A 25,891-nucleotide genomic window follows, 5' to 3' on the forward strand; every position below is an offset into this window, starting at 1 on the left:
GATATTGTTGTTATACTTTCTGTCTCTAAAGCAGAAATGTTTGCTGTTGCAAACTGTCTAGCACCTGCCAACAGTAAAGAAATCCTTAATTAACCGCCACCAGAAGAGAGTTGTTTTCCAGTGGATACGGTCTCACTGCGGTATCATAGATAAAGCTATGCAACTCACTCAACTGCTCGTTCCATACTGTCACTTCTGTTATTTGTTTAAGAATAAAGGATCACTACACACAGCAACAGCTGTGCCATGGCAGAATTTAAATATTTATCACATGGAACTAAAATCATTTCAGTCACATTCTCTGAAGGCTATGTTGTACTACAAAATTGAGAAAACAGAGAATGATAGAACCACAAATGACATATGTGAACATCTGCAAGATTATTTGCTCACTCAAGGAAATCTATACACAGTCCATAAAAACTTCTCTTGAAGACATCTGGTATCTAACATCAAATGAAGACTCAGAGTAATCTATCTCTTATTGTGAGATTGTTTTTACTAGGGTTGGTTCTGAGCCTTTGCATGACCACGTGTCAAGAAATTAAGAAAAATATACTGAATAAATAAATAAATAAATAAGAAATTGGTCTCCATTGTTTTTGAATCTCTGATTTGTATATCGTGAAAATTGACTCTACTAATGTCACTTCATATTTGCAATAGTACAGAAATTTAAATTCCAAAACGTATTTATTTTTTTTTTTTTTTTGCAAAAAATGAAATTATTTTCATGAGTTTCTGGCTCTCTTTCTCGCTGGCATGAAGTATAAATATGTAATCTTTCTAATGCATATTTCTATTTGTTTAGGAAGAAGATTGTGTATTACAGTCATTGTCAATACCAGATTCCAAACTTAAATCTGATCTGTACAACCTGATTAATGCGCTGGGTAGCAATCAGTGTTTACAGAGTATTGACATCAGGTAATTCCGTTTCTATTATATTTTCTATTACTGTTCCACTTACATTATTATGAAAATGCTTTGGCTTCATTGTGACAGTGTTGAAATAAATATATTTTGTATTTAATACAAAATCTTATTTTGGAGATGTTCAATTAGTTTTTTTTTTCATCAGTTTTGTTGTTTTTATAATTTGTAAAGAAATAATATTTTGATTAATGTATACATTTTCAGCTCTATGCATGTTTTAAGAAGATGCTCAAATATGAATGTAGGCTGATAATTCTTTTTCTATCCTTAAACTATGCTTTGTATTTTGTATTTTCATTTCTGCTGCTTGGATTCTGTTTTCGTCTCTTTTTCTGTGAATCCATGATTCACTTCCATATCAGGGAGCTGGCACAGCCATTACCTTATAAAATTTTAATTATGTCTCTCTTCGTGTAGTTTTCAGAATTCTTATTGTTCCACACATCATTTGGTACCTCTGTAATTTTCTCTCTAAATCTTGATCATATTTATAACTAACATCACATCCTAAATAGTTGAAATGTTATACCTGTGCTATTGTCTTGTTATTCATGACAATTTTAATCCTTAAAGCCATATATTTTTTTTTTTCCATGGAGATGCTTAACATATATTATTTACAAATTTGATTCAGTCTATGTACTAATCTTAGAAGTTGTTGTTATTTATTATTATTATTATTATTATTATTATTATTATTATTATTATTATTATTATTATTATTATTATTTTGTTGCAGTGGAAATCTTATGGGTGATGCTGGAGCGAGATTGTTAGCAAAGGCACTGCAAATCAATTCTAGGCTTAAAAGCATTGTATATGATCGCAACAATATCACACTGCAAGGTTATTGTGATCTTGCTTATGCATTGGAAAGGTAAGTTTCAAAAGACATTTTCCTGATTTGGTAGTTAATGTCAGTGTTGCCAGAAAGTGTAGGGACACCTCATAATTCTTATAAATTGCTGCCCTAGTCTTAAATTATTAGAGAAACTAACAATGTTTTTAACTGTTGATTAACAATAGGAAAGACTAATTTTTTAGTGCAATTTCGGTATTTATAAGATGACTGTTAGTCTTTATAGAGAATTTATAAGTTTTTGAAACAAAATAAAAATCTTACATATTCAGTATTGAAGTTTAAAATGAATGAGTAACTAATTGGTAGTAACTGCTGAATGGAGGCAGTTACAGCTATGAGGTTTCCACAGCTGTGTCCCCCCTACCACTGCAATCCCAAGGAACGCAGCTCCATTATTTAGGACCAAATTAAAGAAGTACCTAATTTCTCACGCCTTTTATTCTGTACGTGAATTCATGATATTCAACATTGCTTCATGAATATTTGTCTTGTTTTAAGTATTGACACTAAAACTTTGTGTTGTACTAGTAGACCATATTGTAAAACTCTTCTGTATATATTTCAACTAGACTGTGACTATAATTAAGACTTTATAGTATTATTATGATTTTTTTTGTTTGACATGTTCCATATTCTGTCTGTGAAGCAATGTATGAATACCATGGAATGTAAATAAATACAATACAATACAATTCACGGTTCGAATCTCTGAAGCTCGTAAAAGCAAAATTGAAAGATATCGAAGGAATAATAACCATGACAATGCTTTTTAGTTCTTTTAAGCATTCTGGTTATTGTATTATGTTTCTGTTTTGTGAAGGATTTTAGAGAAGGGCGCAAGTAGCAATAGTAGCTGACATGCCCTTTTTTTAAACCCCACTAACTAACTCGAAGGAATAATTAAATATAAGATGTTCAGCAAACAAACTACGTCAACATCGTCCAACTCCATGCCGGTTGTTATCGATCTGGTATGTCTTAGACCATATGATGTGTCACAGTCTGGATCCAACTTTTTTCTTGGTCTACCCAGATTTTGACGTTCTCATGGTAATGTCACGAGGTGTGACATAATAAAAATATATTGAAATAAATTGTGTTAAAATTCTGTGCTGTCCGTTCTTTAAAGATACAGTGCTTACTCCGAATGAAACAAAACAAATTAATTTAAACGATTGGATATAACTTGCGTATTAAGAAAACAGTGTTATAGGAACTATAAGAAGAGCAAATGACTCAATGAAACATTATACAAGACAGGAATAAACGTTCGAAAGGAGAAAGGCAATAAATAATTAACATAACAGTTTGATAGTACGTGTTTAATATGTTGTTGTTGTTGTTTTCTGTTGCCAAGCATTTGACAATAAAGTCATTTGACCTCTTGCACTTCAATATTTTAAAATGGCAAGTTGTAGCTGATTTAAGTGAACACCATATTTTAACGTTTTGGTGGCTACTTCATTCACACACAACCCCCAGAATGTCTGGAGGACCACACCCCTGTTGGTCGATGGGTCCATTGGACCTAGCTGGGAGATCTTGTTGATCACCAGCTTTCCCTCCTTAAGCCACTAGAGGACGATTTTAGTGCCATAGCAGGTCAGTACTAGGAACAGAAAGTAGAAAGAGGAGGAAGGAAAGGGAAATGAACCCCTAGGCCTCGAATGCTCTAATGCCGTCGGAGTCGAAGAAAGTAAGAGTTCAGTCAGAGGACTGGATAGGAAAGGGTAAAGAGGGAATTAGGTATTGAATAGAGGAAAATTATACCAAATTCAGTCATTAACTCATCAAGTTGACCAGTGCTAATTGATGAGTAGCCCCTCCCTTTAGTTCAGCTTGTAAAGTTATGCTTACTAACAGCTGCACCACGGGAAGGTAGGGATGGGACATTGGGTATTTGTCGAGGTTGGTTCCTTAAGGCCTTCAATAGGAAAGATTAATGGCTCTCCCCCCTGTATCTGACAGATACTCTTTCGCAGCCAAATATAAAATCATCATATGAAGACTAAAATTCGTAACATTCACGTGATGATGTTGGTGAGCATAATACCACCCCTGATTCCACCTATGAAACCATTAAATATCTCCCACATATCTCCATTACTATTTGGGTTAAGCAGAAATGAATGACTTAAATCAGACACTCTGTATAATTCGTTAAATTAATTCTTTATAATAATTACAGTTGATTAGTAATGTAGACAGTGTGAAACGAAGTAGAAGTAATGATCCTTCTTCCTCTGTAACATTTTAAGTTTATTAAATGAAACGTTGTCTACTTCTGTACAAAACCACTTTTTACCAGATATATTGTACATCTATTTTTCGAAGGTACCATATCTCAAAGATACATGAAAAAAATAAATAAAAATTTAATTTAATTGAACTTGATTGTCACTGACAGATCTGAAAAATCCTCCCTTTAGTAGATCCCCTTTACTCTTTATATTTAAAAGAAAGATTGAGTTTATGTAATCTTCAAAACTTTGTGTTCATAATTTTTGTCTCTGGTTACTATTAATGCTGTAATGTTACATTATTATTTCTACCCTTCTTTTCTTAATTAAGAATGCTATTCATTTCGTAATAATTTAGTTTTAATTTTCACATTTCAGAGCATCAATTAAAAATTGTATGTTACTAACTACACTTATTCTTTTCATAGCAATTACACTGTCCGATACATGCCGTTTCCAATTTACGATGTGGTTCCATGCATGAAGACGTCATCAGAACGAACTGATTCTGTGATGAGAAAAATCCAAGATCTTCTACATAGAAATGTTTCACCAAAGAAATATAGCAACGGTCAAGCTTTCAGATTGCAACAGGCAAGTAATGTTGATATCTTTTATGTTGTTGTTGTTGTTGTTGTTTTCTAATGCCAGGCGTTTGACAATAAAGTCATTTGACATCTTGCACTCCAATATTTTTCAAAGATATTATCATGACTAGCCACTGAAGCACAGATTTTGAGGTGTTCCGAATCCATTTCTTGGTTTGAGTTGCACAATGGGCAGTTAGGGGACTGATATATTCCAATTCTATGCAGGTGTTTGGCCAAACAATCATGGCCTGTTGCCAATCTAAATGCAGCTACAGACGATTTTCGTGGTAAACCGGGAATTAACTGTGGATTTTGATGCAGAGGGTTCCATTTTTTCCCTTGGGATTGAGTTATCAAATTTTGTTTGTTGAAGTCTAAGTATGTAGATTTAATAAATCTCTTCACAGAATAATACGTAGATTTAGTAACAGGTGTGTAAGTAGCAGTGCTGCCCTTCTTTGCTAAAGCATCCGCATTCTCATTTCCCAGGATTCCACAATGGGATGGTATCCATTGGAATACAATTCTTTTATTGAGTGATAATAATTGAGAGAGCATTTTAGTTATTTCTGCTGTTTGAGATGAAGGTGTGTGTTTAGAGACGATTGATAGAATAGCTGCTTTGGAGTCTGACAATATAACTGCATTCCTAAATTTATTGATGTGGCATAGAAGATTCCTGAGACATTCATTTATTGCAATGATTTCACCATCAAAACTTGTTGTTCCATATCCAAGAGATCTATAAAGTGAGAAGAGACAGCACGTAACACCTGCACCGGCACCTTGTTCTCTGGAGATCAAGGATCCATCGGTGTATAAATGAAGCCAGTTTTGTGGAGGGTACCTAATATTAATTGTCTCTAAAGACAATTGTTTCAGCATTTCAGTGTTTACTTCTGATCTCAGTATTTCTTATGTTAAATTTAGATTATATTCTATATTTAATAGAGTTAAAGGGTTTGGTTTAATTTGTAAGTTTTCTTTTAAATTCGGGATATTGATTTTCTGTTTTAATTCTTGAACCATGGATATGAAACTTTTTTGAGTTTTCAATCTACAAAGAGGACTGTATGAATGCCAATTGTTACCTGGTAATCTGATAAGTTTTTCATATTGAATCAGTGCTTTTTCTTCTATTGTCATTTTGTCATGATATCATTTATTTAGTCATCAATGGCTCTGCAGTCCTTATGGAACAGGATTCAAAGAACTCAGATAATAGAAAATACAAGTTGCACAAGACCCAGCTCTGTAACACACATTGACCATACCTTAACTTTGGCTATTGGTGGCTGGTATTTGTAATGAACACCGATCAAAGTACCCTGCATTTGTTAACTGAAATCTGCAGAGGACTTTCTGTTATCAGCATCCTCTTGGATATACAGTCAATTCCGGATATAGTGAACCTCTGCAGATTTGCATATTTCGTTCTCTAAATACGAAGTGTCTCTCCTCTAACCTTAAATGATAGGAATGAATGAAATTGTAACAAAAAACATAAAATACTATACAGTAATTGAAATATACAAATCTGGCTTTCAGGTAGTAGCTCTCTGTAAAGCAGGTTTGAATAATTTCAAGGAAAATTGTCCCGGGGCCGGGTATCTATCCCCGGGACCCTTTGCTTAGCGCGCGAACGCTCTTCCTGCTTTACAGGGAGCTACTACCTGAAAGCCAGAGGTACGTTAACAGAAAGCCACAATTTAAGTCACACAAGTACTTGTGTGCACTCATAGTTGAGTTCTGGCATCTTGTCAGCTCATTTGAGTCGTGTGGATACAAAGGAAAAATTGTGACGGTGTCATGTATAGTTCCTGGGAAGAGCGTTCGTGCGCTAAGCAAAGGGTCCCGGGATCGATACCCGGCCCCGGAACAATTTTTCCTTGAAATTATTCAGTAATTGAAATATTTTAGTTTTATGGAATGGATTACACTGTATACTGTTACACTTGATTTACTTAAACTATGCTGTCGACCCACATCTGTTTGCGAAAGACCACGTTCAATGTCACTTATAATATTCGCCTTCTTCCAAAGAAAACACTTTACGCTTCGACATTTTTATACAGTATATTCACTGTTCGAACATTAGAAACAGACTGATCAGGTAAAAATGACAAATGCTGTTATGGTGTGACTGCATACTCAGCCTTGGAATTTCCCGGGTCACTTAATGGAAACTGGGAGGGAGTTGATGGAGTTTGAAAGTCATTGGAATCTTACCTTCATTTATGTTGTAGACATAATGTCCGTCCCCTTTTAATAAAAGAAGGAAATTTTATTTTCCGTTTTTGCAATGCTATCTGTCATAATGGAAATGTTTCTGAGAACAAAAGGCAACCCTTTGACAGTGGAGGATTAGAAATAACAGTAGAGTAGAGTAAAGTGCCTGAGAACAGAATGGCAACCCTTTGACAGTGGAGTGAGGCAAGGTCGTCACGCATTGCCTGGATTTACAGTACAGTTCATTGTCTAGCAATCACTAATCCTACCTTTGTCCTTTGACTAAAGGAGTAAGAAACTTAGAATGATGTTCTCAACACATTCTTTCAATTTTATACAAGAAGGGTCTGACTTCAAATAAGAATTTGTCAGGATAATCTCTTGTAACTTCAATTTTTAAGGTTAACTACAACTGAAGCGAGAGTTCACTATAAATGGAAATATTAATATACTTTTTAATGTATGTGGATCAGGAACAACGATTTAGGTTCACTGTAGCCGAATGTTCACTATAACTGAGTTCACTATATCCAGAGTTGACTGTATTAAGAAAGTGGAATTATTAAAATAACAGTAAATACTTTAAAGAGGATAGGAATGTATTAAAGCAAACAGATACAAAAAGGAGAATTGAAGAAAAATGATTACTACTGAAACTTAAATTTACACAAGTAAAGAATTATTTAAAATCATTAAGAAAATGATTACAACAAATATAAATGACACTCGGGAGGAAATTAAACGCAGAATAAATATGGGAAATGCGTGTTATTATTCGGTTGAGAAGCTCTTATCATCCAGTCTGCTGTCCAAAAATCTGAAAGTTAGAATTTATAAAACAGTTATATTACCGGTTCTTCTGTATGGTTGTGAAACTTGGACTCTCACTCTGAGAGAGGAACATAGGTTCAGGGTGTTTGAGAATAAGGTGCTTAGGAAAATATTTGGGGCTAAGCGGGATGAAGTTACAGGAGAATGGAGAAAGTTACACAACACAGAACTGCACGCATTGTATTCTTCACCTGACATAATTAGGAACATTAAATCCAGACGTTTGAGATGGGCAGGGCATGTAGCACGTATGGGCGAATCCAGAAATGCATATAGAGTGTTAGTTGGGAGACCGGAGGGAAAAAGACCTTTAGGGAGGCCGAGACGTAGATGGGAGGATAATATTAAAATGGATTTGAGGGAGGTTGGGTATGATGATAGAGACTGGATTAATCTTGCACAGGATAGGGACCGCTGGCGGGCTTATGTGAGGGCGGCAATGAACCTTCGGGTTCCTTAAAAGCCATTTGTAAGTAAGTAAGTAAGTAAGAAAATGATTACATGGCCTATGTATTTTGAATTTTACTTAAAAAATGTAGTATACAATTTCTTTCTGTGATATTCTCTGTTATAGATTGGTTGTAACCAGTGTTTGATATACTTATTTTCCCACATGTCAGTAATGCAATACTGTCACTATTTATCTATGTTGAATAGCAGAAATGTAACTCATGGATTGATATAAATTAGTAGATCCATAATTACTTTGCTGGTAACCCATGTGCAACAGCTCATGAATGGCCAAGGTCAACCAACTGATGTTGTCCAGATGTCTCAGCCTAGGTAAAAAATCATCCAACAGTCTGGAGGTAACATGTGGCCAGCACAATGGTTGATACCTCCCAGCTTTTATAGATGGCATATGAAACCAGATTATTCAGTGTAGCTTCCAAAATTCGTCTCGTCTCTGGGTAGGCACTGATCCTATGCACTGACCAAAATTTCGTTAAAAACATTTTTTTTCCTCGTAAAGATCGAACCAGCTTTCATTCTGCACTGTTAGGCCAAGGAAAGCCGTCTTATATCGTTCAGCCATTATGCACTCTGCTGATTCCACAGTTTTTATTACAACAGTTGTCATTTAAATATACATATGTACATTTTATGTTACATAAATTAAGATTGCTGTTACAAGAATAAGTATGAGTTATTTCTGGTTGCTGTACTGAAATTGATAAATGAAGGTAGAACTAGAACGTGGCTTTGAAGATTTTTACATTTCACAGGGTTTTCTGCTAAGTTCTACACAACAGATGGTGGACAGATTGGTAGTGCAGACTCAAGATACAATCCGCACACTGGCACAAGAGTCAACTGACAATAACAACGATATTAACTATGCTACTGGACTTATCCAGGATGCAGATAATTCTAAGCAGGTATTAAAATGAAGTGAAAACTTTTTATCTAGTGAAAAATTTAATAAATATCCTAACCTAATGCTCGTTCTTAAGATGTAATATCAAAGTTCTGATTTTTCTTCCTCCTCCCCCATAGAACCCTATCATATTTCTGCAACAATATTCCGTTTACCGTCTTTGTTTTCATAATTTAAAACTCACTTTCATACAGGTACTAATATTTTCAGCGCTTTTTGTTGGATATTCTCATATTGGCTACTATACTTTCTTTTATAGCTACTTCCAAGACTGCAGGAAGTTGTGCAAAGGAGAGAAGAGTCTGGCAATCCTATTGATGTTAAGTTGAAGCAAGTTGCAGACGAGTTACACAGTGTAATAGTGGGATACCTACAGGTTAGTATGCTATTTGCAGGGAATATTATTTCAGTGAAACATTACCACACGCTGTTGAAGTCATAAATGCATTTTAATCTCTCTCCTCCTCCTTCATTTGTTTAGTGCGTGTGACTACAAATTCTGTAGTTAAGACATCAGTCTCTGTGTGTCTCTTTTTCTCTGCTTTCCTGTCTATCACTCTATCTCTTAGAAATATTTAGTCTTCTTAAAAGACATCTTTATTTGTGATGAACTGTATGATGATAATATTTCATGAATTAGAAGGATCGAAATGAATGTCCATTAATAAAAGTAAAGCACTGTTCTTTTGTAGGAGTTAATATGAATATGATAAAATATTAAGGATGCACACAATTTATAGTAGCTTGGGCTAGTAGAAAAAAAAGGCACAACTAGTTCTACAAGTAATATTTTGTATATAAATGTTGTTGTTGTTTTCTAATGCCAGGCGTTTGACAATAAAGTCATTTGACCTCTTGCACTCCAATATTTTTCAAAGATATTATCATGGCCAGCCACTGAAGCACAGATTTTGAGGTGTTCCAAATCCATTTCTTGGTTTGAGTTACACAATGGGCAGTTAGGGGACTGATATATTCCAATTCTATGCAGGTGTTTGACCAAACAATCATGGCGTTGCCAATCTAAATGCAGCTACAGACGATTTTCGTGGTAAATCGGGAATTAACTGTGGATGTATGGATACCTATAAATAAGTAACTGGGATGATTACATTGGATTATGCAATAATGCTTTAATGTTACAATTTTTGTGATTATTTATAATAAATTTTGTTGTGTGTGTATTCAGGGCACATTAGAAAGCATGATGAAGTGTGCAGAGGACCAATGTCCTCATGTATTAGCTGATGACAGAGTCCAGAGTGAGATTAGAAAGATGTGTCGTGAAAAAAACTTCCTTCCTTCAGAGTTTGTCCACACCTGCGTCACAGAGCAGGCCGGGGCTGACATCATGAACAAAGTCAAGTTAGTGACACCTACTAATGTAAAATTTTAGTTTCTTTTGCTTTATTTTATGTAAAATGATGTTAGATTCTAAATTATTTACTCAAATTAAGTTAAATCAATCATGCATACTTGTAAAAGACACTTGGTATTATTATTATTATTATTATTATTATTATTATTATTATTATTATTATTGTTATTATGATTATCATTATCATTATTATATTCGAAATTTCTTTCACCAGTCTCCAGATGCATTAAAAATGCCAACATGCATGGCAGCGAATTCGATCCCTTCAATGTATAGACTTAGTTTGCTCTTGGCAACGATTTATCATTATGTATTCTTTTAGGCATTATACTCAATTATCATTGTCTCATAGTATTCTTAGTTATCCATTCAACTTCATTATTGTAATTAATTGTAATTATATTTATGTGTAATAATTATTTTTGTTTTATGTTTTTGTTATATTTGTGCTGAACTGTAATTGGCCACTGGCTGTTGTACAGCACACTAAATAAATATAAATAAATAAATAAAAATTATTTCTTATTATTATTGTTATTATGATTATTATTATTATTTATTATTATTATTATTATTATGCTTATGATTATCATTATTATTATTATTATTATTGTTATTATGATTATGATTATCATCATTATTATTATTTATTATTGTTATTATGATTATGATTATCATCATTATTATTATTTTTTTTTATTTATTTATTTAATGCAGGGCTGTAGAATTTATCTTTAGCCGTGATAATGGCAACATGCAACAGTGTGAGACAAGTAAACAAATATACAAATAATAATAATAATAATAATAATAATAATAATAATAATAATTATTATTATTATTATTATTATTGTTGTTATGATTATCATTATTATTATTATTATTATTATTATTATTATTATTATTATTTCTTATTATTATTGTTATTATGATTATGATTGTCATTATTATTATTATTATTATTATTATTATTATTATTTCTTCTTATTATTATTAGTATTATTATTGTTATTATGATTATCATTATCATTATTATTATTATTGTTATTATGATTATGATTATCATTATTATTATTATTTCTTATTATTATTATTATTATTATTATTATTATGATTATCATTATCATTATTATGATGATGATTATTATTATTATTATTATTATTATTATTATTATTATTATTATTATAGTTTAGCCCCCCTTAAAGTTCTTCCTGCCTATTTTCATTTGTTATCACTGATAATCGACTTGTTAATCACTTTTAATGTAAGCTGTAATTTTTTTTCCAGTGAACTCAATCTTGCCGTGGCAGCTCATGTATCCGACCGTATTACAGATGAAGTTATTGAGTCTTTGTCTCGGAGCTACAAAACTCTGGTAAGCTCAGTATAGATTTTAATTTTAATCTTATTTTGACTGTTTTTTAGGTTATCTTATTGTAACTATAGAATAATAGGAAACAGTCTGTACAATATTATGATACAAAAAGAAAAACTGATTTTTTAAACAAAACTATAGTGGTTTTCATTTTGCAACAAGCATTTCTCAGTTTTTTATATTAGAGAATTTGACACTCGTTAATAAAAAATGTTGATCTCAAAGAAGTGAACTATGTGAAGTGACAACTTGTTATTTCTGCTTGTAACTGTTCAATACTGATGGGGGACGTAAACAAGAAGCGCTCTTCTACTCCTGATGTTCTGCGGTCCAGATCTCGAATGAGTTCGGATTCGTCGAGAAATGATCCCAGTGAGAGTTTTTCTATGGCAGACACTCTTAGTCAACAATCTGATCAGTCACCTATGGTAAGTTTCAAGTTCTTCATCTGTAATTAATTTTATATCCAGGTTTGAATGACACAAATACATCTTTGTTGGGCCTTTGTGGTATACTTACACGTTGGGAGGACCACAGTTGCTGGATTAGTAATTACTATACGCAAATGTAGTTATTCTTTAGTGTAGCTGATTAATCACGCCACCTGTACATCTCGAAAATTCACTGACTTGAAATCAAATAATATGTTTATCAACAGTGTTTTTTTTTCAAGTTGAAATACGTTGCTGTATATGATTCTATATTCTCAACCCCACCCTATCTCCACACACTAATATTTAAACCGTAAGATGTAGTAAGTATTTTACTTAACTCCTAATTTCAACTGTTAATAGTATATTACGATACAAAATTGAGGAAAAGTTTGAAAAACGAACAGAGAGAGTTTTTCAATTTTCGAGATTTTGTGCTCGTTTTTCAATTTTCGAGATTTTGTAATGCACTTCACAAACGTGTATTGTACAGTATAAAATAATATTTTAAAAATCTTAATATACAGTACGTACATTACACTATGAATAGCTGATTGAAGATTAGCAGTCTGGCCAACATACAAACTTTACCATGAACTTCAATGTGAAGGAGTAAAAATGATCCAGGTACTTGTAATATTTCGTGTTCAGTTGGAATAATTTTTATTACTTTTTGTTAAGTGAAGTTTTAATAAAGTTCAGTACATTTCAAATGCAGTGATCTGTTTCGTATAATGTGTATTAATTAAAACTGCGTTTTGCATATGAATTTTACATGCATTGTAGGATTGTAGCATACATAGAAGGCAATGGTTTTCATTACAACTCTAGAGCAGTTATTTGTAATATTTCAACATACTTATCTAAGTTGACAACTCTGAATTCAGTAAAATCAACTTTCAATCATGGTGGCCTTTTGCTGCAATGACGAGAAAACACACTATCGTGCAAAAACAGCATTACATACATTAAATGCTTCCCCCCCCCCCCCATAATAAACACTGTAAAAAGAAACAGAATCTTAATCAGTGGTTTTATGGGATACAGCAGTCATTGTTATTCAGTGCTGCTGTATTGGAAAAGGATTTTCTTATGTTGTGTATTCTTAATAGATTACTGAACTATGGACACAAAACAAATTGTGAAATAAGTATTTTTCTATGATAGTGCGTAAAGTTGCATTTTACCCACTGCTATCAGTTTCTGAAGTGAGTCTTTAAAACACTAGTGCCTAAAAAAGTAAGTAATCACATTAGAACTGCTATTCATTTTACGCACTGAAAAAGAAAATGAAATATTCAGTGTACAAATTCAGTATGAAATTAATGCATTACCTTGAATTTTCATGATGTAAATATTATACATAACACAAATAAGTGACAAATTGAATATTAATATTTACATTTAGTCCGTATTATTCTGAGGTTACATATGTCCCCTGGTAGAGGGGAAGAGAAGGCCTGATGGCCTTATCTCTACCAGGTTAAATAAATAAATAAATAAATAAATAAATAATAAATTAGTCATTGATTGCAGTGTATAATTCCAATCCATGGTTACTTACTTCTTTATGATTCTGACTTCAGAAATGTAATTCAGGAACGTGTCCAGAATGCTGTGTTAAAACCGGTAATTTATTAGCAAAAATTTCTGGAAAAAAACTAGGCACATTCACAATGAAAACGTTAAAAAAATTTAACGCGAAAACATAGATGTTACAGTAACACAAGCAGTTGAGTCATTATTCATAATGGAAATTCGACGTTACTACAAGGTCATGAAATATATCCATAAACAGATGGCTGTAATCACAGAGAAGAATCACATGAAAGTGCAGTCGAATATTTTATGTCTGTATAACAGAATTACAAGTGAACAATTTTTCCCTTGAAATTATTCAAATCAACTTTACAGGGAGTTGTACCTGAAATCTTGATTTGCAGAATTACAAGTGTGAGATATTTGTTTCACATAGTAAAACATACGGCTGACTACAACAAATTAGTATTTAGAGTAGATAGAGTTAATATTATAGGTTAGCTATAATTTTGTCAATATGATAAAATAAATAAACAAAATACATACCCTTGCTTTCCATGTTAATGGCGATTATCTTTCTTATACCTATTTTCTTTCAGCATATTATCTTTATATCAATGATGTGTTTTGTTGCACAGACAGCGATATGACTGGAAATGGATTAATCTTTCGTCAAATGATGCCATTTTATTTTATTCCTTCCAGCATTCTCCGACAGCACTCTTTTTTACGTGCAGTTCAAATAATGGTTTTGTTTCATCGCTGACATCAGTGCAAACAATACTCATATGCCTGGAGTTTGCAAGTTGCTGTGTTCACATTGTCGTTCACTTCTAAAACGTTTACGAAAATCATTATGAATACTAACATTAAATAACCTGACCATAAGCTTTGACATTCATGTTACTTTTCATTGTGAATGTCCCTTTTGTTGATTATGGCCGGTTTAGCTGTGATTCCATGAATACGTAATTCTTAATGGTTCTGAATTTAGACTGCCATAAGTCGTGATCTTATAAGCTTTCCAAATTTATATATTCGTTTCATGTAAATTTGTGCTGTCGTAGAAAAAAAACATTGTATGATACACATTCGTAAAGTTATCTTTTGGCCCTCGTGTGTTTGTGAAACTTGGCTTTGCCAAACTTGTCTCATAAATAACTATTATGGAGCTTTCATTGTAAATTCACGCTTAAAAACTTTCTTTAGTTGAATTTTTAAGTTGCTTCTTAATATCTGCTTAATTTTCTTCCTACTTAAATTTTCTTACTAGTTAATGCAGAGCAAAATAATATTAGGACACTTGTGTACTACGTAATTTGTTTTATGTTTTGCTGTTACTAATTTGATTTTGTAATATAATCTTACTCAGTTTCATTTCAGTTTACCGTTGCTTTTTCTAAATTTTCAAGACAGTCGAAATTACACTAAATCATTTTCAGGGTGTACCCGAAGTTCATATATCCACTCAAAATTCCTGTTGTTTCTTACTTTTTCTTTATTAATTAATTTTTCATATAGATATAAATATTTATCTTGTGACAAATGTGGTTTTTGTTGCAAAAATTATTGGCATATTTTAAACCTTTGTGCATTTAAAACAATATAAATTATATATTGATAATAATATATGCAGAATATATCAGACCAATGTTGTACTATGATATAGTGGGTATAGGGCACCAATACAAATATTTTTCATTAAGTAATGCATCTCCAATTAGAAGTTGCTTGGACACAATTCCTCTGTGAAGTACTATAATGTAGCCTTGAAAGTGTGTAAAGGAGAAGCAGCACATGGAGTATGTTAGTTCTGTTTATTGCAATACATAGTATTGAAAATATAGTACTTGTAATTGGCCAATTACATCTACAGTAGTTCTACTCTTGAAACGTCTTCACATACTAACAATGTCCTTATATTTTGTTATGAGAGTAACAGTATATGCACCAAAAATTCTGTAATGATATCCTATACATTAATGTGAACACACCACCGTGATTGATGAGCAAAGTGCCAAAATAGCAAGTTATTGGACATACATTACTTAACGATTTTGTTATTTTCAGTGTTCTACACTTATATTATCATAATTATGTTGGTCTGCTATACAGTAGCGTGCAAAGTAATCCAAACACGACATATTTTTACATTTTCTGTCATTGTTGGCCTCACAGCTGCTCATACCGCTTTAATTGACATCTGTAGTACATGTAATTCCATTGTTGAAGGTCTGTCGTTATTATTTTTTTTATAATATGTGACATTTTGCCTGTCGTTTTGTACTTATAAGCATTTCAGTTGTGTTGAAGACTTAATACTGCAATCCTGTGTACATTCTGTCGTCTTCACAAATGGATACAACTCCACGAAAACGGTCTAAAATTATAACATTAGCAGAGCATTCTTCTATGACACAGAGGCAAATTGCTGCAGAATGTCACATCGGTTTAGCTACTGTTAATTCGATCATAAAACGATACAGGGAGACTGGATCCATCACACCCCAGAAAAAAGGAAACTGTGGCTGGAAAAGGAAGACTTCACCTGCAGATGATCGTTTAATTGTCAGGAAAAGTAAATTAAATCCTAGACTAACTGCTGTCGACTTAACCCGCGAGTTAATGGCTACCACTGGGGCGAATATTCACATCACAACAGTGCGGCGTAGGCTTTTGGAAGCTGGACGAAGGGCTCGTAAGCCTATTAAGAAGCAACTGCTAACCCCTGTTATGTGCAAAAAACGCTTAATGTGGGAAAAATTACATCAACACTGGACAGTGAATGACTGGAAGAATGTACTTTTTTCCGATGAGTCTCATTTCGAGGTCCACGGCCACCGTGTTTCTTACGTATGGAAAGGATTCGAAAAAGTAACAGCAGCTCATCTCCAACAAGCACCCCCCTAAAGTAATGTTTTGGGGTTGTTTTACACATGAAGGGCCTGGAGCATTAATACCTATCAAGGGAATGATGAATTCTGACAAATATATTCACTTATTGGAAACCAGAATCGTACCCCAGCTGCAAAAATCATTTCCAGATGGCAGAGGTGTGTTCCAACAAGACCTGGCACCATGCCATACATCTCGAAAAGCTACAGAATTCTTCAACAAGAAGAATATTTAGGTACTCCCCTGGCCAGGCAACTCACCCGACATCAACCCCATTGAGAACTTGTGGTCAATTTGCAAAAGAAGAATGCAAAAAATGGATTGTTCTACAAAGGAGAAGATGATTTCTGCCCTCATTGGTGTATGGTTTCGCAATGAAGAAATGAAGAATATTTGTGGGAAATTAGTGGAATCCATGCCAAATCGTCTCAGAGCTGTTATTAGGAACAAGGGAGGCCACATAGATTACTGAGGTATGTCTTAGATCTTTTTTTTTTATCCTGTTTGAGTGTTTTTGCATAAGTAATTACGTTGTTAGGATTAATTTGCACGCTACTGTAGGCCCTACCTTTTATATTATCTTCAATGCCGTATTTTTACATCCAACACTACATGTAATTCGGAACAGCTAATGTAAACATTTTCATGAGCCAACATATTTCATGAAATGTTTTAAACGTATGAATTTGTAATCCATAAGTTATAGAAAAATAAATTTTCAACTTAGGACTTTCAATTTAGCTTAAAATGTCGGAATATTTTTCAGATTAGGACATTGCAGTACTAGAATCTCTGAATTCAGGAACTGGATATTAAGTTCAGGTAGTTTTAATTAAAAGAAAAAGTAAATTATTAATAATAATTAATGTGTTAAAGTCTTAATTGATTGCCCCATATTTATATGTCATAGGTTATGTTAGGTTAGGTTACAGGAGGTCTTCAAGGAGTCTTAAAGGCCTTCTGCACGTCAGCCTAAAAGGCTTATTGTGCATCCCCATTGGAATGGACACTAGCATTGTCTTCCAAAATCTGTTCCTTGGACTTGCAACAGTATTTTGGCTCCTACATTAGTGTCCATTCCTAAATCTTCCCTTGTTATGGGAAGTTTGTATGTCATAGTTTGCTTAATTAAATAATTATCTCATGTGTTCATGTTCAATTTCTGTAATTATCTATATTGTTTGTCTCATTCATGTTCTAATATGTTACGTGTTTTTCTTTCGAACCTGCGCTATCGATATCTAGAAATTGGAATATTTGAACCTTGTAAGTACAAATTACTTTTTTTTTTTTTTCCGTGACTAACATGTAACATGCATGTGACTGCTCATTAGCAGTTGTTCATTGCATGTGTATTGTTCTATGTATTGTTTTTGTGTTGTTTTGTGTATGTATTTTATATTGGATTGTAGTTGGAGATAATTTATGTTGGACTTGCTGATTTTGGGGCAAGAATGATCTGCATGATGCGATTCTGTCAAATGAACACTGTATGAATATTAATCTGAGAAACACATTTTACAACTATTTCACTTATGTGTGGTTTTTTTTTACTTTCGCGGTGATCAATGTAGTGCGGGGTTTGTGGATTTCTGCACCATGTTGTAGATGCACAAACTTCCATTGTTTCGAAGCTTTGTATTAGCTTCATCATCAGGAAAGACAAGTTAAGTGGAATCTATCTGTTGGATCTGTTACTAAAGACTGTTTCTACGTCTGGGATAGCTCTTAGTAATGGATACAGTAGATAAGTTGTGTTTATGACGTGATGTAAGAGCCAAACATCTCGTAGTCACCTTGATGCATGGAAAATGCAAATCCCTTAATGAAAGTCCAAAATTAAGTGAAATATATCCGCGAAATTGTTATAAATTCACGAAATTACTTCATAATCACGACATTTTCAGCAGGAAACAGGTTTCATGGAGAATTTGCACGGAAAATGACTCTTCCAAATAAAAAGTGAAAATTTTCTTTGTTATAAAATATACATGAACATTTCTACATACTTGATCATTCAGCATTACATAATGTATCTGGCAGCGATATATGCATAATTTCAGGGACTACTTCCAGGGAGCAGTGCAAGCAGACAATGATCATTTCTCTTTCCTGCAACAATTGTCTCTGTGATATCAAGAAGGCTTTGCCGTCACCCTTTCATAGTCGAATGAAATTGAATTATGAATTTAATTAATGATGCAAACAACTGGCTGTTAGTTTCAAAGGGATTGTTCCAATAATAATTTAAAAAAATATATATTATTTTATTATTTTTTAACTTCCTTTAGGATGCGAAATACACACGAAATTGCTTGTTGTTTTACGAAATATTCACCAAAATCAAACCATTTTAATCATCGAAATCAGGATTAAATAATCACCATAAAATGTCATCCCTACTTACAGTATTTTTTTTCTGATAACGTATTAGTGAAGCCACATTACTTGATTTCAAACATTTTTACGCTGTATTTCATAATGAAATATATGCAGTTTGTTTCTTAACTTATTCTCGTTGTCATATTGCTGGGTTCTCTTTACAGAAAATCTACAAAACAGTTGTAACACGATAATCACGTTAATGGAACCAATTTTTAAATCCAACATCCTTCAAAATACATATAATGATCAGTTTACAATGTAAAATGTGAATGTACTTTTAGGATTCTGTTGACAGGAAAAATACATAATGTATTTTGAATAGTTAAGATTTTACGATCCATATACTGTAGTAATTAAAAACATGCCCTCATCTGTATTCCAATGCACAGGTCTCCCTTCATCTCTTTTTGGGAGGAGAAGAGGGTTATATGTTGGGACCTGTCTGAAAGACAAACATGTCCCAGACAATTAACTTTATCAATTTGAGTGCATTTAAGTTTTATCCCTAATCATTCTCTGTCGAATCTAAAAAGTTTTTAGGATGGCCTTTGCAGGCTGAATAATGGCTGCAAAGACAAGCCACCGAGTATCAGCCATTCACTCAGCTCGCTCATAGTATCTTGCAGCAAGCATCTAGCATAATTCATGAAAAACTTTTTCTTAATTAAATTTGGCACAGATTTCCATACATAACATTCCTCTTGGACTTATGAATCGAACAACATTTGTACGTAATGGAAAAATGTTTGTGGGACAAATAGTAAAAATTTTGCTTTTCAGTATTTTCTTAGCTTTGTTATAAATAAGGTCAAAAAATTACATTCTTATATCATCATGGTGAGATTTATGGAATTTTCCTGAACATTTTGTTACAAAGGCGGAAATAACAAGAACTGTATGAAACTTCTGATACATTTCCTCTGTGTATTATAATAATATAATAACAGATAAAACTCCGGTTTTAAATAAACTAGTTTAAACCAAATCTCTTTTTCTTTGCCAATTCATAGCATAATTACATGAAATATGAATAATCACTGGAGTTAAAAGAAATCTATAAATTCTTGACCATCTCAGTGACCTGTATCAGTCCTTACCACATGGACTAGATTGTATAGAGGAGAATCTGTCTTATTTCGAGGTAGTACAAGCAAAAGTGCATTGTGATATAATTATTTCTTAATGGCAGCTTCTGCACATTATACTGTACAATATGCAGTGATGTAGCCACAAATAATTGTACCATACAACAATGTCAAGGATTTCTATATTTAAGGAATTATTTCTTTAGGTGGGGGACTGTTTTATTCATCACTAATTCATTCATTAAGAAGAAAAAATTAATTTGGTCAATTTTCAGTACATCTCTAATTTTGTACTTTTTGTATGTATGCACACACATGAATTAGAAATATTTCAATGAGTGTTGTGAATTATAAATGCCAAGTAAAACCAATCGAAGCTTCAATATCAATACTTGAAAAAATTATAGATAAATGATTTGCGAATGTAGAGATACTTTTCAGGTTATGATATTAAATTTACATGTACGTATGTATGGAACTATGTATTCCGTTCCAATAATTGTTAGAACTATCGTAAAACTTGTTCAAAATGGGTCCCAAAGGAGCTTACAGACGAGAACAAAAAACCAGTGACTGAAGAAAATGAGTACCTGGAAAGAATTATGATTTGTAATGAAATGTATATATATGTATTTCGAACCAGAATCAAGATGTAGAGCATGAAGTGAAAGTATCCATAAAAAAGTTCAAATCTTCACCTTCTGCAACAAGTAAAGTAATGATGACTCTGATTTGGGATATTAAATAAGGGGTAATTTACTGTGACTTTGTGGAAGATCGTACTGTGAATAGTGACTTGCTAAGAGACAAAGTGAAGTCGCTTTTACTAATAAGATGTTTTGGAATGCAAAAAAAGAGGGCTTCTTCTTTTTCACAACAACTCTCATCCTCGTTTTGCCCATACTACTGTAGAATGCAGTGAACAACTAGACTGGGAGGTTCTGTTACTTTCCCCTTTTAGCTCATACCTCACTCCATCAGACTGATTCCTGACCATGAAGCAAGCGGGCCAGGTTACCTAGTTGAGGTTTTTTCCGAGGATTTCTCTCAACCCATCGAGAGCAAATGTTGGGTAACTTTCGGCACTGGATACTGAACTCATTTCGCTGGCATTATCACCTTCATCTCATTCAGATGCTAGATAACTATAGCAGTCGATATAGCATTGTAAAATAACCAATCCATCAAACTGTCACAAGTTTGGCCCCATTAAAGACATCTTCAGAGCAATAAAATTCGGTGACATTGATCAAGTGGAAACAAAAATTCAACTCTGGCTGTGACATCAAGCATTGTTGTATTGTAGACACTATTAAACTACATTAACTTCAATAAATTATTATTTATTATTTTAGAGTAGAGTAGGCCAAGAGTTTTACAATAAATTAATTTTAAATCAAAACCTGTGTTTTATATTTTGAAGTGTAGCTGTGTGTGTTTCAATAACACTATTTTCGCTCTAAATCGAATATGTTTTGTGGCATATATTTTTTCTTTTTACAAATGTTCGTTATTGTGGATTTGCTTACATACAGTGAAATTTTAAGATGAGTGTATATTGATGGATAACTTGTTTAAAATAATTTTATATAAAAGATCTTCCCAAATTTGATTTTAATTTAATTTAATTTCTTTTATTACAACCATTCAGCAGTGCAATCACAATTCCATTGACACTAAATAACCTAGTAGTTGATGAATTGTCGTTAAATAACCGACTAAGAAATCTTCTCATGTGTCATCTTTGGACATATGCATGTAATTACTTTTCATCGCCTGAGATGCTCATATTTCATGTATTACATAATTGTACAGGGCTTCCATAAATGATCTTTCTGGTTTCGAACACATGTAAGTTACGTTTAATAAAACTCAGATGCATAAAACTGGTACCAATAGAAAGAGAAACTAAAAAATTTTAGTACTTTACCTCAAAGATGTTCAGTGTGAGCTCCCTGGTAACAAGACACACATCAAGCCTATAATCAAGTTCCTCCCAGCTATGTTCAAACATATCACGATCAATTGATGCAATGGCTTCTTTGATGCATATTCATAGATCAAGCATCAAGGGGTGTCAGGTCTGGAGAACATGGAGGCCAGCAAAGAAGTTCATGGTCGTTGCAACAAGCATGCCCATTTCACCTGTTTTGTTGTTGGTTGTTCAGCATAGAATCTTCCACACAGTCGACTTCGGTATTTGTAGCTTCCTGCTGGCTCTAATTGTAGATTTTCACGGACTACGTGAGAAACTTCATGCTCAACTTCCCTCACTTACTGGTGGGTTCAGTTGATTTCCTCTTACAACCTTAAAATCTGTTACAAATTGTAAGCCTACTGTGTGCTTCTGCACCAAACCTTGTGAGGAAATATTTTTGGATACTAATAACTGACTGGTTACCATGAAAATCAACTATGTAAAAAGCTTTTCTGTCTTCCATAGCAACCATTTCGTCTCAACAACAAACAAATGTTATTACACAGTAGAGCGAATAGGGATTATAAAGAATGGACACTTCGCATCGGTACCTTTGATGTAGCCAGACTGATTTCAATGACCTTCAAGCCAGCTAGAGCGTGAGATTCTGCTTTCTCCCTAGAGTTGGCACTGACATCACACCAGCTAGCAGTCGACACAGCGGAAATATAACACATATAATGAATACATCTAGGTACATTATATACTTACTTACAAATGGCTTTTAAGGAACCTGAAGGTTCATTGCCGCCCTCACGTAAGCCCGCCAGCGGTCCCTATCCTGTGCAAGATTAATCCAGTCTCTATCATCATACCCCACCTCCCTCAAATCCATTTTAATATTATCCTCCCATCTACGTCTCGGCCTCCCTAAAGGTCTTTTTCCCTCCGGTCTCCCAACTAACACTCTATATGCATTTCTGGATTCGCCCATACATGCTACATGCCCTGCCCATCTCAAACGTCTGGATTTAATGTTCCTAATTATGTCAGGTGAAGAATACAATGCGTGCAGTTCTGTGTTGTGTAACTTTCTCCATTCTCCTGTAACTTCATCCCTCTTAGCCCCAAATACATTATATACTCAAATAAAATAAATTGGATCAATAAAATAATAAATCCGTCATTAACTGTAATGTCTAGATTCTAGAGTTCCTTTATAATGAGAGTTGGGATGTTGATCCCGACTTAAATATGTAATGATTTGATAGCACTGAAAATGGAAAAACAAAACTGCTATGAGAAGTAAAACCATATACCCATATTATATTATATTATATACAAATATTAAACGAATTCGATACTTAATTTTATAATGTATTATATTATTTTATAATATAATTTATTATATCTGAAATATAAAAAAAATTATTATTACAACTAGTTTGCCACTGAGAAATAAGAAAAAGCTGTTAACTTGAATTTATTTTAAGCAAAGCGTTACTGGATTATGCAATAAGGTAGGCAATGTTTGGATCCTGTGTCTCAACTCTATACTCAATTATTATCTTAGCGTATGCTCGATTACATTAACCTCTAGCGCTTGAAAGTGGAACTAAACGCTGGCGCACAGAGAAACAAAACACAGGAAAATTCGCTCAGTGTCCTTTCTTTATAATCCCTATTCGCTGCACAGTAGTCTTACCACATGTGATGTAGGCCAACTAAAACAAAACTATCTGAGTTTCTCTTTCTATCAGTATGAAGTTTAAATATCTGAGTTTCATTAAACGTAAGTTGCTTATGTTCCAAACTGGAAAGGTCACTTGTGGAAGTCTGTATTAGTTTGTGTATCCTCTTGTATGTCAAATACAAAATGCTATTGAAGAATATAATTCACTGACTTATTTGTTTATTTTGCACTGATGAGGCCAAGACTGGAAGGATTCAGGCTTCTGTCTGGTGATGTTGCAAGTATTTTCCCACTCTGGATAACCAGCTTGTACATCATTCTAGCATGCAGAATATAAACCATTTATAGTAACATAGCAGTATTTTTGTGATTTGTACGGAACTGATTTAGAATAAGAATGTAGTTAAGTTATTTCCATTGAAGTGTACTTGTTGCACATGTAATATCATCGAATACATTTGATCAATCATATCGCATCCATCCACATAGATATCTGATTTGTTCCATCATGTTAGTTTAAACCACAACTACTTGTTAAAACCTGTATGTATTGTAAGAGAGTACTGTCTGTAAATTGTAGATATATGCAGATGTGCACAATTTGTATTTTATTTCATTAAACTTACAGTAAGTCTCTTTGCCATCTTCCTTGTTCAATTTGTATTCTGTATTAGTTCAATTACTTCCACAGCATGTGTTTGTACCATACATTTTCAGGATTTGTAGTAAAGAAAAGATAAATTGTTTATGTGATCAGCAGGAGAACACACAAGACTGAAATGATTGGTAATATAGATAATATTACAGTTGGAAATAAAAAGTTTGAGAAAAGTTAGTCATTTCTTAAATAATTTGAACCAGTAGATGTTGGGAGCAAAAATTAGTTAGTGCCTTTTGACATTACACTTAAGATACATGAAAGAATTTGTTTTTGAAGTCTTTGTTTTATTCTTCTTTAATTCTGTAATGTTAAAGTACTGTCCATGGAACTAAACTCTGCATAGGCCTACTTATGGCTTCACTGAGCCATTTTTTTTTCTTAGTGATCTACTATGTTAGCTTCCCTATGGTGCGTCAATTAAGCCATGTGTTTTAAGATTGAAATGGCCTATACTACTTTTTAGAAATATTTAATTAAGATAACTCAATATCTTTAATGCAATATATCAATACATTTTTAATATTTTTCATTATTTTTGTAATATACATATAGCCTATTTCCAAATGTATTAATAATTTAATTAAAGTGAGGTATATAATTTTAGTTTTCTTCATTAACGTAGAACGTTTAAGTGGGCACCTATTTGGGAAGAAAGTCCATTGCCACTTATGCAAAACTCTATGCACCTCTTGCTCTTTAGTGGAAGAGTGCCGATACAACCCGCAACACATCATTTCTCCTTAGCGGCAGCTTGCTGATGCAACCCACAACATATCATTACAAGAATTAATTAATTAATTTTGAATATTATCGTATAAGCATTACGTTCAGCATATTAGTACTGGTTTGAGCAGCCATGTTCTACGCAATTACAGGGATTCTACAATCTCCTGCCTTCCCTTTTAATTCAAAGATTGCTGTCCTCTTCTAAAATACCTAATACATGTGACATCAGATTTATATAATTAAATTAAATATATAATTTTAGCTGTTAATATCTTAATTCTAACACTGCTGCCCCCTGCTAAGGTACGTGTACCTGTAATAAAATCAAATTTGCTTAATTGAAAACATTCCCAGAATGAAGATGTAACCAACAAAACTGCAATTCATGTTTGTTTCAGGAGAAAGGAAAATAATTTCAGGGGCAGATTTCATTAGACCTATATTTACTTTCACAACTATTTGACTGAACAAGGATACAAGTTTATTCAGCCATTGAATGCAATAATTTATTGTTATGAATAAATGCTTTAAAATTACTTTTCCACTTACATCACATATTTCAAGCATCTGATGTTACATCTTTCTTCTGGGGAGGTCTTCAATTATCTTCAGGTACATAAGTTTAGTTATCCGTACCTTGAATAATTTCGAGGGAAAAATTGTTCCGGGGCTGGGTATCGAACCCGGGACCTTTGGTTAAACGTACCAACGCTCTCCCACTGAGCTACCTGGGAACTC

General features: G+C 33.2%; 1 protein-coding gene across 7 annotated transcripts in view; it reads left to right on the forward strand.

Moving 5' to 3' along the window:
* LRR (Leucine-rich repeat) overlaps positions 1–25,891 on the forward strand; it is a 213,088-nt gene that overhangs the window by 126,070 nt on the left and 61,127 nt on the right. For 5 of the 7 annotated variants that reach the window (XM_069835674.1, XM_069835728.1, XM_069835684.1 and 2 more), the window contains 9 exons: positions 812–927; positions 1,676–1,813; positions 4,467–4,632; positions 8,915–9,067; positions 9,326–9,442; positions 10,256–10,431; positions 11,733–11,817; positions 12,099–12,248; positions 17,931–17,951. In XM_069835674.1, the coding sequence (XP_069691775.1) occupies positions 812–927; positions 1,676–1,813; positions 4,467–4,632; positions 8,915–9,067; positions 9,326–9,442; positions 10,256–10,431; positions 11,733–11,817; positions 12,099–12,248; positions 17,931–17,951 (1,122 nt within the window). Of the gene's footprint in view, positions 1–811; positions 928–1,675; positions 1,814–4,466; positions 4,633–8,914; positions 9,068–9,325; positions 9,443–10,255; positions 10,432–11,732; positions 11,821–12,098; positions 12,249–17,930; positions 17,952–25,891 lie in introns of all 7 variants that reach the window. The other 2 variants (XM_069835694.1, XM_069835702.1) reach the window with 2 other exon arrangements.

The sequence above is a fragment of the Periplaneta americana genome, chromosome 1 (genome assembly GCF_040183065.1).
Source record: "Periplaneta americana isolate PAMFEO1 chromosome 1, P.americana_PAMFEO1_priV1, whole genome shotgun sequence".
NCBI lineage: Eukaryota > Metazoa > Arthropoda > Insecta > Blattodea > Blattidae > Periplaneta > Periplaneta americana.